The sequence below is a fragment of the Oncorhynchus gorbuscha genome, linkage group LG10 (genome assembly GCF_021184085.1).
Source record: "Oncorhynchus gorbuscha isolate QuinsamMale2020 ecotype Even-year linkage group LG10, OgorEven_v1.0, whole genome shotgun sequence".
In the NCBI taxonomy this organism is placed as follows: Eukaryota; Metazoa; Chordata; class Actinopteri; order Salmoniformes; family Salmonidae; genus Oncorhynchus; species Oncorhynchus gorbuscha.
Window position 1 is genome coordinate 56,482,013 of NC_060182.1, and position 15,251 is coordinate 56,497,263.

General features: G+C 43.2%; 1 protein-coding gene across 1 annotated transcript; it reads right to left on the bottom strand.

Annotated features, from left to right (window-relative positions):
• Positions 1-769: 769 nt before the first annotated feature.
• On the bottom strand, positions 770-13,608 carry ythdf2 (YTH N(6)-methyladenosine RNA binding protein 2). The gene is made up of 6 exons (XM_046366434.1): positions 13,402-13,608; positions 13,154-13,178; positions 11,727-11,803; positions 9,460-11,088; positions 7,237-7,305; positions 770-1,708 (listed from the first exon to the last, which is right to left on the bottom strand). The coding sequence occupies exons 1-6, from the start codon at positions 13,426-13,428 to the stop codon at positions 1,685-1,687; spliced, it is 1,851 nt and encodes a 616-aa protein (XP_046222390.1). The 5' UTR covers positions 13,429-13,608; the 3' UTR covers positions 770-1,684.
• Between the last annotated feature and the right edge of the window lie 1,643 nt (positions 13,609-15,251).

The window sequence follows — 15,251 nt, forward strand, 5'->3', positions numbered from 1 at the left end:
ATAATGTGAGTGCTGAGTTAAATGTAGCATACTGATGATCCTAAACAAAGTCCTACCGAGTGACCCTGCGCTTAAGGGAATTCAAGATACGGAAAGCATGTTTCTCATGCTATACACCAGTTGTTTTGCTAACATATTCAACAAGACGGCATCATAAAATAGGCCAATTACAAAATCCAAATCGCCCTTGACTGAAATACCCCAAATGTAGGCTGAAATTCACACCAATGCCTCCAGTTACATACTTGACAGTGACCTGAGTTGTAGTAGTTACAGATGCAGAGTTGAACACAATGACATGATCACAAGTATGACAACAGTAGCACATAGAAAACACCTACAGATACCAGTCAAGAGTCTACTGGCCTAATGCATGAATGCTGTCCTTACCGAAACCCCCATAGCTTAGTTTCAAGAAGAGAAAATAGCAAGCTGGACTTTTGTGGAGCATCTTTATTATGCCACAGATAAAAGCCAGTCGTTTTTGAAAGAGGACCTTATTTTTTTTCCCACCAACATTGACATTCTGCAAGGATAGTGGTGATGTTATGGTTAAGCAGCCAGCAGGGGAGGGGAAAGAGAAGGGGGGACATTGTGGATGGGATAAAGGTGGTTAGTGGTGCAAGAAGGGTGTTTGGGGTAGAATTAAGTGCGAGGGTATAGGGCTTAATTACCAAGTAATAAAACATTCATTTTCCCTTAAATACAGAAAAAGGAAGCACATAGCATGACAAGAAGTGCTTACAGTCAAACGAGGGGAACGCACATGTTCTTGCTGAGTATACCACATTTATTACTTTGAACTGATTAATAGAAAGAGTCAGGGCGAGGCCAGTGTCAGCGCGGTCTTTAAGAAAACGAAAGGGGAGGAAGAAACAAAAATGGCAAGAGAAAAGCAACATCACTGAACAGGTCCAGAAAGAGGACTGGAAACAGGGCCCATTTTGTACAATTGTACACTATAAAATAATTATACAATGACCAAGGTTCTAAACGTAATAATGTTTTTACTTTCAATTCCCCCAAACCTTACCCCCCCACAAAAAAAACAGGGTAATCTCAAACATCCATTTCAGTTCTCCTTTATGACAGAAGCATTGGAAACAAACTCCTTGCAGGGTGAGATGACAGTACCCACAACGACAAATATCCACTGAAGAGACCCCACCCCGTCTGCGTCCTGATTGGATCCATTAATCTTCCACAGGATGGAGGGGTTTACAAAGAAATTAAACAAAAGGCCCGCCTTGACTTTTGGGCACTAATAGTAGCCGACACTAAACATTTCCACTAGAATTTTGCGTAAGAAGAAATAGACTTGCTCTCGGACTGTAAGAACAGACGATCATTGTTAAAAAAATAAAAAATAAAGTTTTTTTTATTTTTAAAAAGCATACCAGAAAAAAAGCATATGTAGTGGAATGGGGTTGGGTGGGACAAAAGAGATTCACCTAAGGATGCTATGCATTATGTTGTAGTCCTATGAATAATAATTTCTTTTTCTTTTACTACAAGTTCGAAGTAAGTCTTTTAAAGTAAAAAGAAATCAAGAAAGTCTTCATTTAGTCGATTTTTTTTGTCCGTGGTTAATTTCCCCCTCCATTTTGCATTTCTTGAAAGATCTGAATGTGAGATGGGGTGGAAAGTGGGGGCTATTGCAGTCTTTTGCCCAAAGCAGTAACTGTTACTTGACACGTCCTTGGCGCTCCTGTGGGAGAACAAAGAGAAAACAAGAAGAGTTCAGTTTGGGGACTCACATCAAAACATACACTTCAGAGATTTAGGGCTTTTCAGAATGTTGTAGATCCAATTTTAATGTAACCTGTGGGCATAATTATTATACTCCATCAATGGCTCTAAGAGAGGAGAGTTTGAGTTTAAGTTTAAAAGCAAGCCACGTGTCTGTTGGTGCCAAGCATCTCCCTTACCACCAGGTCCCACCAAGTAGTTCTATACGAATAGGATGTATATTGCCTACAACATTTAGTTCTGATCACCTTTTCAGACATTTGCAATAATCATCCACGGCAAGACATGGACCATTTGTCCTCATTCAGTAAAGAGCACATTGAGCACAAAATGTCAAAGTACATCTGCATTTTGATCACTTGAGAGAAAGGGAATTTAACTTGATGAAATATCCTCCGATTTCAAAACAAAAAGGTGGCTGTAACAGGGCAGCAGAAAAACAGGTTTTTAGATGCTAGACTGGAAGTGTAGTTTTTGCCAGCATGAGCAGGCGTTATCCACACACGGAATTCTTGAAAATAAAACACGGAATTGTCATTGGAATGAGTGTCTCACACTACAAAAAGTTACATCCAAAGTAGCAGGACTGTTAGGCTGGGTTTTACTCTCCACTTGTTCCCCAGAGCAAAGTCACTGACATGTCCGTAAAGTTACTAATTCTGGCATGCACCAAACTCTCTGCAGTGTATAGTGAAATGTTTCTTTAAATATATAAAACATTTTTATTCAGGGGAGTCCAATTGAGACCATGGGGCACCATTGGGAATGAGACCAAGTAAACATTTCCACAAACCGGGTGAAAAATTAACATTAGAAATAAAATACAAATTAAACAAAGCACAACCTCAACAAATCCACTACAATCAAGAATGAATTCATTGAGGATTTGAGTTAACACCAGAGTCCTAAAAACTGCCCTAGCAACACCAGGGAATCAAGATGCAAGGAATTTTGTAGGTTATTCTGACAGTGGACGGCACTAAAATTAAAAGGAGGATTTCCCTAAATTGGACACAAACAGAGGGACCTCAGAGTTAACCAAAGCGGGTTTGGCAGCTCATTTTTATACATTAGCAAAGAAATTAGGTACACTGAACAAAAATAAACACAACATGTAAAGTGTTGGTCCCATGTTTCATGAGCTGAAAAAAAAGATTAAAGAAACTTTCAATATGCATCAAACCCTTATTGCTGAAATGTTCTGCACAAATTTGTTTACGTCGCTGTTAGTGAGCAATTCTTTGCCAAGATAAAATCAATCCAATTGACAGGTGTGGCATATCAGGAAGCTGATTATCCTCAACAGGATTGGAGTCCCCCCTACCCGCGGCATGGTTGAGCTAACATATGCTAATCACATTAGCCAGAGGTTGTAAGTAACAAGAACATTTCCCAGGACATAGACATATGTGTATGAGGAAATATATTGTATGAGGAGAGTGCACAGTTATGAACTTGAAAATGTATTAATAAACCAATTAGGCGCATTTGGGCAGTCTTGATACAACATTTTGAACCAGTGACTGCACATACACTGCTGCCATCTAGTTGCCAAAATCTAAATAGCACCTAACCTGGAATAGCACATTATGGCCTCTCTTGCATTTCAAAGACTGAACCAAAACTAAAGTTTGCTACATTAATTTCACATTTCCACAAACTTCAGTGTTTCCTTTCAAATGGAATCAAGAATATGCATATCCTTGTTCAGGCAGTTAGATTTGGATATGTCATTTTAGGTGAAAATTGAAAAAAAAAATGAAAGAAAAAAGGGCCTAATTCTTAAACCGTATGATCATTACACTGGTGCACCTTGTGCCGGGGACAATAAAAGGCTACTCCAAAATGTTCAGTTGTGTCATAATGCTACAGATGTTTCAATTAGAGTGAGTGTGCAATTGGCATGCTGACTGTAGGAATGACTACCAGAGCCATTAACTTTTGGGATAGGGGGTAGCATTTTCACTTTTGGATGAATAGTGTGCCCAGAGTGAACTGCCTCCTACTCAGTCCAAGATGCTAATATATGCATATTATTATTAGTATTGGATAGAAAACACTGAAGTTTCTAAAACTGTTTGAATGATGTCTGAGTATAACAGAACTCATATGGCAGGCAAAAACCTGAGAAAAAAATCCAAACAGGAAGTGGTAAATCTGGTAGTTCTTGTAGACCAACTCAGCCCCTATCGAATTCACAGTGGGATATGGGTTATTTTGCACTTCTTAAGGCTTCCACTAGATGTCAACCATCTTTAGAACGTTGTTTCAGGCTGCTCCTGTGAAGGGGGGCCGGATGAGAGCTGTTTGACTAAGGGGTCTAACAGCAGCCTCGTTCTCAGTTATGCATTTCACATGAGGTACCTCTCGTTCCATTGCTTTTCTACAGACAATGGAATTCTCCGGTTGGACCATTATTGAACATTTATGATAAAAACATCCTAAAGATTGATTCTATACTTAGTTTGACAAGTTTCTTCGATCTGTAATATAACTTTTTGAACTTTGTCCGACTGGACCAGAACACTCTTTTGGATTTGTTTACCAACCGCCCAAACAAAAGAAGCTATTTGGACATAAATTATGGACATTATCGAACAAAACAAGCATTTATTGTGGAACTGCGATTCCTGGGAGTGCATTCTGATGAAGATCAAAGGTAAGTGAATATTTAATGCTATTTATGACTAATGTTGACTACCAAACATAGCAGATATTTCTCTGGCTGGTTTGGGCTCTGAGCGCCATTCTCAGATTATGCTTTTTCTGTCAAGTTTTAAAAAAAATCTGACACAGCGGTTGCATTAAGGAGAAGTGCATCTAAAAGTTCCATGCATAACACTTGAATTTATCAACATTTATAATGAGTATTTCTGTGAATTAATGTGGCTCTGCAATATGACTGCATGCTTTGGAACTACTGAACATAACACACCAATGTAAAATAAGATTTTGGGATACAAATATGAACTTTACCGAACAAAACATACATGTATCGCTGGCGGAACCCCAGTCCTAGACAGGTTTTAACAGAGAATGGAATGATCTAAAACATGGCTGAAAATGTCACAGTTCATCCATGGCCTGCATACTCAGACATGTCACCCATTGAGCATGTCTGGTATACTCTGGATTGATGTGTACGACAGCATAATCCAGTTCCCACCAATATCCTGCAAATTCATGGGGGACAACATTCCACAATTAACAGCCTGATCAACTCTATGCGAAGGAGATGTCGCACTGCATGAGACAAATGGTGGTCACAGCAGATACCAAGGTATCTGGGAATACAGATATGGTATTCCCAGTCATGCGAAATCCATATATTAGGGACAAATTAATTTATTTCAACTGACTGATTTCCTTTATGAACTGTAACTCCGTAAAATTATTGAAATCGCAGGTTACATTTATATTCAGTATGTTCATGTACACAGCCCTGATTGGCAGAAAGGATCGTCTAGACTCCAGAACAGAGATCAACTAGGATCAGCCGCGGGCCATCTTTCTTGCGCGGATGGTCGGGTGCTGAAACAATTACATTATTTGTAGGCTGCAAATGGACAGCAAGAAGCCCAAACCAATATAATATGTGACTAAAATAAACAAATGACAAACCTTGCTTAAATTAGTATACGATCACGTGTTTTAAGCATGGGCATACTTTTTCCAAAATGTCAAATTGGAGCTGATTTCCCAGTGTTCTTAGTCATGTCAAAATATATATATTTTGTACCCAGAAAATTTATCCATTTCAAGTCACGATACTTTCCGAGTACGTATTCAGACCGCTCAACTTAACAATGTTACGTTAGACACATTTTTATAATGTACTATAGTGTCCCCCCACCTCAAATCAACACACAATAACAGGTTTAGAAATATTTGATAATTTATAAAAAATAAACAGAAATATCACATTTACATAAGTATTCAGACCCTTTACTCAGTACTTGAAAAACCTTTGGCAGCATTGAGTATTCTTGGGTATGACGCTACAAATATGGCACACCTGTATTTGTAGAGTTTCTCCCATTTTCCTCTGCAGATCCTCTCAAGCTCTATCAGGTTGGATGGGGAGCATTGCTGGACAGCCATTTTCAGGTTTCTCCACAGATGTTCAAGTCCGGACTCTGGCTGGGCCACTCAAAGACTTGTCCCGAAGCCACTCCTGCGTCGTCTTTTTGGAAGGTGAATCTTTGCCCCCTGATCTGAGGTCCTGAGCGCTCTGGAGCAGGTTTTCAAAGATCTCTGTACATTGCTCCGTTCATCTTTTCCTCAATCTTGACTAGTCTCTCAGTCCTTGCAGCTGAAAAACATCCCCACAGCATAATACTGCCACCACCACGATTCACCATAGGGGTGGTGCCAGGTTCCTCCAGACGTGACACTTGGCATTCAGGCCAAGGAGTTCAATCTTGGCTTCATCAGACCAGAGAATCTTGTTTCTCATGGTCTGAGAGTCCTTTAGTTGCCTTTTGGAAAACTCCAAGCAGGCTGTCATGTGCATTTTACTGAGGAGTGGCTTCCGTCTGGCCACTCTACCATATAAAGGCTTGATTGGTGGAGTGCTGCAGAGATGGTGGCCCTTCTGGAAGTTTCTCAAATCTCCTCAGAGGAGCTGTCAGAGTGGCCATCGGGTTCTTGGTCACTTCCCTGACCAAAGCAGTTCACCCCCGATTGCCCAGTTCGGCCAGCTTTAGTAAGTGTCTTTGTGGATCCAATCTTCTTCCATTTAAGAATGATGGAGGGCACTGTGTTCTTGGGGACCTTCAATGCTGCAGAAATGTTTTGGTACCCTTCCACCGATCTGCGCCTCGACACAATCCTGTCTCGGAGCTCTACGGACAATTCCTTTGACCTCATGGCTTGGTTTTTGCTCTGACTGGCACTGTCAACAAGGTATTGAAGTTGTTTTTATTTGTAATAAATTGGCTAAAAAACAGTTTTTGCCTGGACATTATGGGGTATTATGTAGTTGGCTAATTATTATTTTAAATCCATTTTAAAATGAGGCTATAAAATAAAATGTGGGAGAAGTCAATGGGTCTGAATACTTTCCGAAGGCACTGTACGCAAATAAATGACTGGTCATTGGTCAGAATAATCCGATTGAAGTAATGTTGTGGGCCAAAATCACCATCCCAACTGAACAAGCTGAAATTGGAAGCGTTCTTTTGAAAAAGCTTAAACTGAAAAGACATTATGATAATTATGACAATTTCAGAGTGTTATTTTGACCTCTGGAAATATCAGCAATAAGTCACTCTTATCCAGAGCAACTTACAGGAGCAATTCGAGTTAAGTGCCTTGCTCAAAGGCACAGACATCACCTAGTCAGCTCAGGGATTCAAACCAGCAACCTTTCGGTTACTGGCCCAATACTCTTAACCACTAGGCTACCTGGCCTAATGAAGTAAAAATCCATACAAAAAGGTTGGTCCAAGAGAACGAGGGGAAGGTGGGAGCGCTAGGGCATGTTACCTGAAGTCTGTAATGACTCCTGCTGGGGTTTGGGTTGCTGGGGTACGGCTCGCTTCCCTGGACTTCCACCTGGTAACACAAAACATCAGGCTTTAGTTTGGAACAAAACAGAAAGGATGTGAGGCCTCAATCGACCTCAGGAATACATGCATCACCTTAACGAACTTACAAAAATGTACTTTGTGATATCAAAGTGGATAGATGAAAAATGAGTCAACCGTGATCACTCCAAAACAATCTTTTGTTTCATTGTTACGTTATACAGCAAGGATCATTCATCATTTGAGTTGTCAGCATATCACCTTCCTAGCGCACATGACTCTCAGCTCTACTCTGAAGCCTGAACCTAAGTGTATGTTGATATTCCATCAATACCAGTCAGTAATCCGTGGTTATCACCAATCTGGATCAATATGTAAACCACGAAACTATGATTAACACGCATCTCATGTTTTTCTAGATAAGTGGAAGCTATAGTTAATTCATTGATAAAATACCAGTTACAGATTGATCTTTGACAACTAGTAAATATAGTCTTTTCCAAATATTTACAGGGGAGTTTCCCTGAGAAATACCCCCAGGTGCAGAGCAGTTTCCTTGCCGCAGTAAATAACCCACTGTTTTGCACACATAGCCTCAGTCATGCAATGTGAAGTCACTGCTGGGAAAGGACACCTCAACTCAAGTTCAAAAATAAAATGTTATTAGAGAGCACCATGTAAGGAAGCATGATTTGTGTTTCAGCAAAATAAACTTGAAGGAAACATACAATGTTGAATGTAAATTCGCAACATATTGCCACAGCAGACAGGACTGTCTAATATAACCAGGCCTATGTTTTGATGTAAAGAAAGCCGCATCCGCATCTCAGACCTGACAAACAAGCACTGTAGTCACTATAAAAACAGGGTCAGTACTACATAACTACAGAGAGTGTACCCCTTTCTGACAATCTATTATGATATACACAGCTTGGCAATGAGTCAGAAACTGTGCAAGCCTATAGGGCGGTCAAATTCAAATCTGTACCTCAAAGCCAGTTCCATTGCCCCCCCCATTCCAACCAGTGACTGATTTAGATATGGGACACCAGGTTGGGGCAATAAATTACTAGTAATCCAGACCTTGTAGGATAAGATTTGAATATGCCACCATCCTACTTACAGTTTTTGATAACATGGCCTTCAATATATCATCTTCAAAACAAGTTGTTGCACTGCTGTGAGTGAAAGTCATCAACATTAGTAGATTGGGAACAAATGCTTGCTCAACACCACAAAGGATTAACATACATTATATGTATTTTTCTTAATTGAACCTTTATTTAACTAGGCAGGTCAGTTAAGAACAAAATCTTATTTACAATATATGGCCTACCCCGGAGCAATTGTGCACTGGCGTATGGGACTACCAATCACGGCCGGATGCGATACAGCCTGGATTCGAACCAGGGACTGTAGTGGCGCCTCTTGCACTGAGATGCAGTTCCATAGACCACTGCGCCACTTGGGATCCCATGACCATTTAGACTAAAGGGCCAATGTAAACATGCATTTCATATGTGAATAGAAGCCTTTGTATAAGACTGAGCATAATAATTCATATTCTAATTATTTTGGGAGTCTCTAGAGAAGGTCAACAGCAAAATGCATTTTGGTGGGCACAAGGTAGACTGCTGGCATTTAGGTTTAATAAATTTGGTTTAATTGATTCTTGCAAAAACCTTTCTGCTCCCCCTTCTTAAATTGTATATATGGACATAGTGGCCTTACAGGGCTAGAGCACTGGTTTGGTGAGCCATGCGTCTGAACGATTTCCTAAATAACCTCAAACCCCATCTCAAAGAGGGCATAATTTTCAACTGTAAATGCCTATGCAAAAGTAATACATTCCTAATAACATTTCCAGCACAACAAAAACATATATACATTCAATACCGACACTACTGATCAACACTAGTCAGCATTTAGTGAATATATATATATATATAAAATTCACTGTATTTTGTTCATGGCATATCTACATTTTCTGTTGGAATGGCACATTGTAAGATTAACACATAAATAATGATTGATGATCTACATCAACATAACACCCAACAGAATTTTAGTTCTCCAGATGCTCTCAGAACCTTCACACACACAGTTTCCCATGCCCCCACCCCCCCCAACCCCAGGTATAGGCCTATTAATTTCCCCAGGTGGGTGGAGGGTAGGCCGTTACCTTTTTCACACACTCCTCCTCCTCCTGGCGCTTCTCGTAGTGGGAGAAGTCGTCGAAGATGGAGGTGGTGTGCTTGTAGCCAGCTATGATCTTCAGCACCTGCCGTGCCTTGTCCAGGGGCACCTCCTGCGTGTCCCGCGAGTTGGTCACTGGCTTGTTCTCATTGTTCTCCAGGCGGATGTGCCGTAGCTGGCTGTTGGGAACGTCCTTAACAAAGATCCAGCGCACATCAAAGCGCCCCTTCCACTTGTCCTGCGACCACACACCGGCGCAGGTGTTGTAGTCCACGGGCGAGCGCATCTCCGCCACGCCGCAGAAGTGGCCACTGCCGTTGACGCTGAAGAGAAGGTAGAGGGGGCCCTTAGCACCCAGCGAGCGATAGGCGGCGTCCAGCCGCTTATTGCCGTGCTCTGTGCTACACCAGATGTTGTACTTGATGGAGCGGTGGATGTCGTCTTCAGAGTAGCTCTTGATGATGAACACACGCCCCTGCTTGGGGTTCCAGTCAAAGTCCTTGGGGTTGTAGTTGTTGACCAGGCGCAGTTTCTCCAGCACCGGGTGGGGCTCCGAAGGTACCTGCACCCCGCCCACACCAGAGTTGGGGGGAGACTGTCCCACCCCGCCATCCCCAAAGCCGTTAGTGCGGTTCCGTGGAGGGACCCAGCGGGTGGGCTGAGTGGTGGGAGGGGGGCCCTGGGAGAGCTGCAGCTGCCCCCCCATTCCCTGCTGCCCGTTCGCAGGGAACTGGTGCTGCCCAAGCTGGGCCAAAGGTGCCACCAACTGCCCGTTGCTGAGCTGTAGTTGTGGGGTCCCTCCGGCCATGGTTCCGGGCTGAGGGGAGGCCTGGTTGGGCGGCTGCCCATTGCTGGGGATAGGCGCATGCTGTGGGGTGGACGCTTTAGGCATGTTCCCCTTGTTGTCCCAAGTGCCGATGTCCATGTTGTGTTTGATGGGCGGAGGGGGAAGGTTGGTACCCACTATGCCCCCTTTGGTTTTCAGCTTGGGCTGAGGCTTGGCAGGCTTGCCAGCAATGTCTGCCCAGGATGCGGGTTTGGCAGGGGCAATGGGGGGCAGTGGCATGCTGGGAGCTCCACCAGACACCTGGCTGTGGCCCAGGGGTCCCCCGGGGAGCCCGGAGCCCACGACCTTGGGCACCCCCATGTCCCCAGCACCCCCTCCAATCTTAAGCCCCGCCAAGCTGTCCAAGCTGTTCATGCCGGGGGCTTTGTTGAGGGGCTCGTTCTGGGTGAAGGGGGACTGTCCGTCGATCATGGCACCCCCCAGCGAGCTGGGCGCGTAGGCGTAGCTGCTGCTGTAGCCAGAGCTCTGCGTGGACTGTCCCTGAGAGCTGTTGTTGCCCCAGGCCGAGAAATCGATGCCACTGGGGAAGAAGTTAAAGCCGTGCTGGCCCAGGAAGGGATTGCTGCCCAGCGGGCCGGGTTGGCTGAACATGGCGTCGGGCAGGAAGTGGTGCTCCCCGTTGCTCAGCTGTCCATACGAGGCCAGGTAAGGCATGGGGGGATCGCCGCCGGTGGACCATGCTGCCTCGTTCAGGGAGTACGAGAATCCTATGGAAGGGCTGTAGTAACTTGGCATGTAGGAGTCTGACATGGCCGTATACGCATTGCTCTGGGAAGAGAAGAACACTAGTTAGACTGCTGACTGTATTTCAATCATTACATCCTTTTCTGAATCTCCATCAGCCTCTGTCACCGCCTAGACTAGGACAACTGGCCATTTTCACACCAGTGAACTGCTTTATGAAGAGAAACAGTGGCATTGCTACACAACAAAAAGATGCAGCATTCCTTTGACTGGAGGAATACAGGCTCCATTATTTCCATTGTGGCCCACTTTTCTGGGAAGTGCCCACTCTACTGAGGGGCACCCAATGATGGATGCCAACTGAGGCAGTTACGACAAGATGAACGGTAGTTTAATTATGAATTGGAATTATAGGAAAGCAAATGGACTACGTAGTAAACCGGGAGAGAAGAGTGAGCTAAATGCCCTGGATCGGACACATGATGAATTGCAACAGTATAAAAGTAATTTACTGTAAAGCTATACAGCAAAATATCCCTGTTTTGCATGTGTACTATCATAATCTATGAGTCAGACAGCTTGTTGATCATCCTGATAATTTCTATTAACACTGAGGCGGGTTTAAAATGTTACTTGAACAAACGCTATGAATAAGGCAGCCTAAGCAGGCAAACGTTAGGAGCAGAGTGTGGCCTAGTAAAGCTGATAGAAGTGGTACTCACCTGTCTGGCCTGAGTGTTCAGGTAAGGCTCAAACTCATCATTCAAAGTATCCTTTTGGGTCACAGCTCCGTTTTGCACTGGAAAAGAGTAGGCAGCAATGTAAGACATCTGGATATATCGGTTTGCACGAGGTGGAAATAGTTACAACTAGTCATAGGCCTACATATTTGTGGCTGGTGGTGAGTAGGATGACAATAAGAATCAGGAAGTCCTTACATTTAATAATACATCTGTAGTATGGCACAACTTGAGTTCACTGTCACAAATTGCACAATAAGCTGTTTTAATGCACTTAAATGGGTAGCATTGGATTGGTTGAGTTGGACAACAGTCGTCTTTCATGCTGGCTAGACCTATAACTACTGTCCCACCTTTAAAACAAGCAGCTGTAGGCCATAGGCATCGGGTTGTATCATGTGCCGCGGTATATGTTAGATATAAAATCTACCAAAAAATAACGTAACTGCAGAACTATCGCTACATGCGAAACGGCCTGTTTATTACAGTGAATCAGTCGCATAAGTATCTTGACAGCCACCAATGGGAATGGAAATAGGCGTTGAGGTGCTGTTGTACTATATTTACATTGTTTCTAGCTGCAATTTTGGACGAACAAACTCAATCGATTGCCATTTAACACCAGTGCTCGGGGGGTCATGACATAACTAACTTGTGTCCGACGCGTGTCAGTTCGTCCTGACCTGAGCTTAATCTGAAAAAGAATAGCCAAACTGGAACAGGCCTGGCTAGTAAACAAAGTTGCCTCACAATATTGAACTAAAACGTTTAAGCTTAAATGGTTATGGTGGAAATAGCCAAGCTAGTGGCACAGTGAGAACAGCATGCTCGAAGACGTGTCATTGGCAGGCAATTCATGCTTATGTTCGCAAAGAATCATTTAAATCGCGTGGTTAGCCAGCTAGCGTTAAGGAAGTACATGGAACAACCGGTTTAGTTTGCGTAAAAAGGTTACAATTAAGGTAGTCGCTAGCATTTAACCAAAACTAAAGTTAGCCACTAACTAGCTGTCGGACTTGAGAAATGTAGAGCGACCTAGTTTGCAAATGTAGCGTAATCCCAGTCAGGTAGCACAATCTAACTACCAAGCTAGCCAGGCTAACTAGCGAACGTTAAAGCTGGCGCTGACGGATTTCCTCAAAATACAAAATTGTGTATTCGCACAACTGACAGTAAATGTAATTAAACTAAATGATTAGCTAAGTAGGTACTACCAACGTATCGGAAATTTGTTCACATGTCCAATCAACTATAGAAGCGAAATAGGCACTTCGGTGATACTGGCCTGCTATCTGGCTAGCTAGCGAGCCATCATCACATTTGCCCACGCAGAAGAGGGTTTCCGTACACACCGCACGAAAAAGATCCGCATACAGAGCCAGCAAACTAGTAATGTTACGATGACTTACCTTTGTTTCCTTGGCCTTTCGGTCTCTGGATTGGGTCCAGGTGATTCATGAAGGTTTGATTTATGAGAAGAGAGGAAGGGAAAAATAAATGAAGAAATGTATATTCACCAGTCAGTCCTTTAGCAGGTGGTCAGGCCTACTTGCACTACAGAGAGTCACTGCCTCTGGAACAAGCTAACGTTATCCTAACTAGCTACGTCTCGATGGAAATTTGGTCTCGTAAATATTCAGAAAGTGACTCTCTTTACCTGTTCAAGAAGGCTGCTGGCTGACATGTCTTTCTCCCTGGAGCCTTTTGTATTTTAATTAGTTTTTAATTTAAGTGGGAGGGTATATGAATGGTCTATTTGAGAGTTAGCCAAGTGCCCCTGTCTCTCTACAGAGCTTAGAATCTACACAATGGCGGGCTGCAGCTCTCTCAGCGCTGAGCGACATCTCAACATGGCTGAGAGGCCGGGTTTTTCGAAAGCGTTTATTTATGACGGAAATGCGCCCCTTAACGGCATGGAGGAACTATATTATGCAGGTAGGCTTTCATTTACATTTACATTACATTTAAGTCATTTAGCAGACGCTCTTATCCAGAGCGACTTACAAATTTCAAATAGGCAATTGGAAATATTGTTATAATACAGTCGTGGCCAAAAGTTTTGAGAATGACACAAACATACATTTTCACAAAGTTTGCTGCTTCAGTGTCTTTTGATATTTTTGTCAGATGCTACTATGGAATACTGAAGTACAATTACAAGCATTTCATTGATGCAAAGAGTCAATATTTGCAGTGTTGACCCTTCTTTTTCAAGACCTCTGCAATCCGCCGTGGCATGCTATCAATTAACTTCTGGGCCACATCCTGACTGATGGCAGCCCATTCTTGCATAATCAATGCTTGGAGTTTGTCAGAATTTGTGGGGTTTTGTTTGTCCACCCGCCTCTTGAGGATTGACCACAAGTTCTCAATGGGATTAAGGTCTGGGGAGTTTCCTGGCCATGGACCCAAAATATCAATGTTTTGTTCCCCGAGCCACTTAGTTATCACTTTTGCCTTATGGCAAGGTGATCCATCATGCTGGAAAAGGCATTGTTCATCACCAAACTGTTCCTGGATGTTTGGGAGAAGTTGCTCTCGGAGGATGTGTTGGTACGATTCTTTATTCATGGCTGTATTCTTAGGCAAAATTGTGAGTGAGCCCACTCCCTTGGCTGAGAAGCAACCCAACACATGAATGGTCTCAGGATGCTTTACTGTTGGCATGACACAGGACTGATGATAGCGCTCACCTTGTCTTCTCCAGACAAGCTTTTTTCCAGATGCCCCAAACAATCGGAAAGGTGATTCATCAGAGAAAATGACTTTACCCCAGTCCAATCCCTGTACCTTTTGCAGAATATTAGTCTGTCCCTGATGTTTTTCCTGGAGAGAAGTGGCTTCGTTGCTGCCCTTCTTGACACCAGGCCATCCTCCAAAAGTCTTCGCCTCACTGTGCGTGCAGATGCACTCACACCTGCCTGCTGCAATTCCTGAGCAAGCTCTGTACTGGTGGTGCCACGATCCCGCAGCTGAATCAACTTTAGGAGACGGTCCTGGCACTTGCTGGACTTGGGCACCCTGAAGCCTTCTTCACAACAATTGAACCGCTCTCCTTGAGGTTCTTGATGATCCGATAAATGGTTGATTTAGGTGCAATCTTACTGGCAGCAATATCCTTGCCTGTGAAGCCCTTTTTTTGTGCAACACAATGATGACGGCACGTGTTTCCTTGCAGGTAACCATGGTTGACAGAGGAAGAACAATTATTCCAAGCACCACTCTCCTTTTGAAGCTTCCAGTCTTATTTGAACTCAATCAGCATGACAGAGTAATCTCCAGCCTTGTCCTCGTCATCACTCACACCTGTGTTAACGAGAGAATCACTGACATGATGTCAGCTGGTCCTTTTGTGGCAGGGCTGAAATGCAGTGGAAATGTTTTTTAGGGATTCAGTTCATTTGCATGGCAAAGAGGGACTTTGCAATAAATTGAAATTCATCTGATCACTCTTCATAACATTCTGGAGTATATGCAAATTGCCATCATACAAATGGAGGCAGCAGA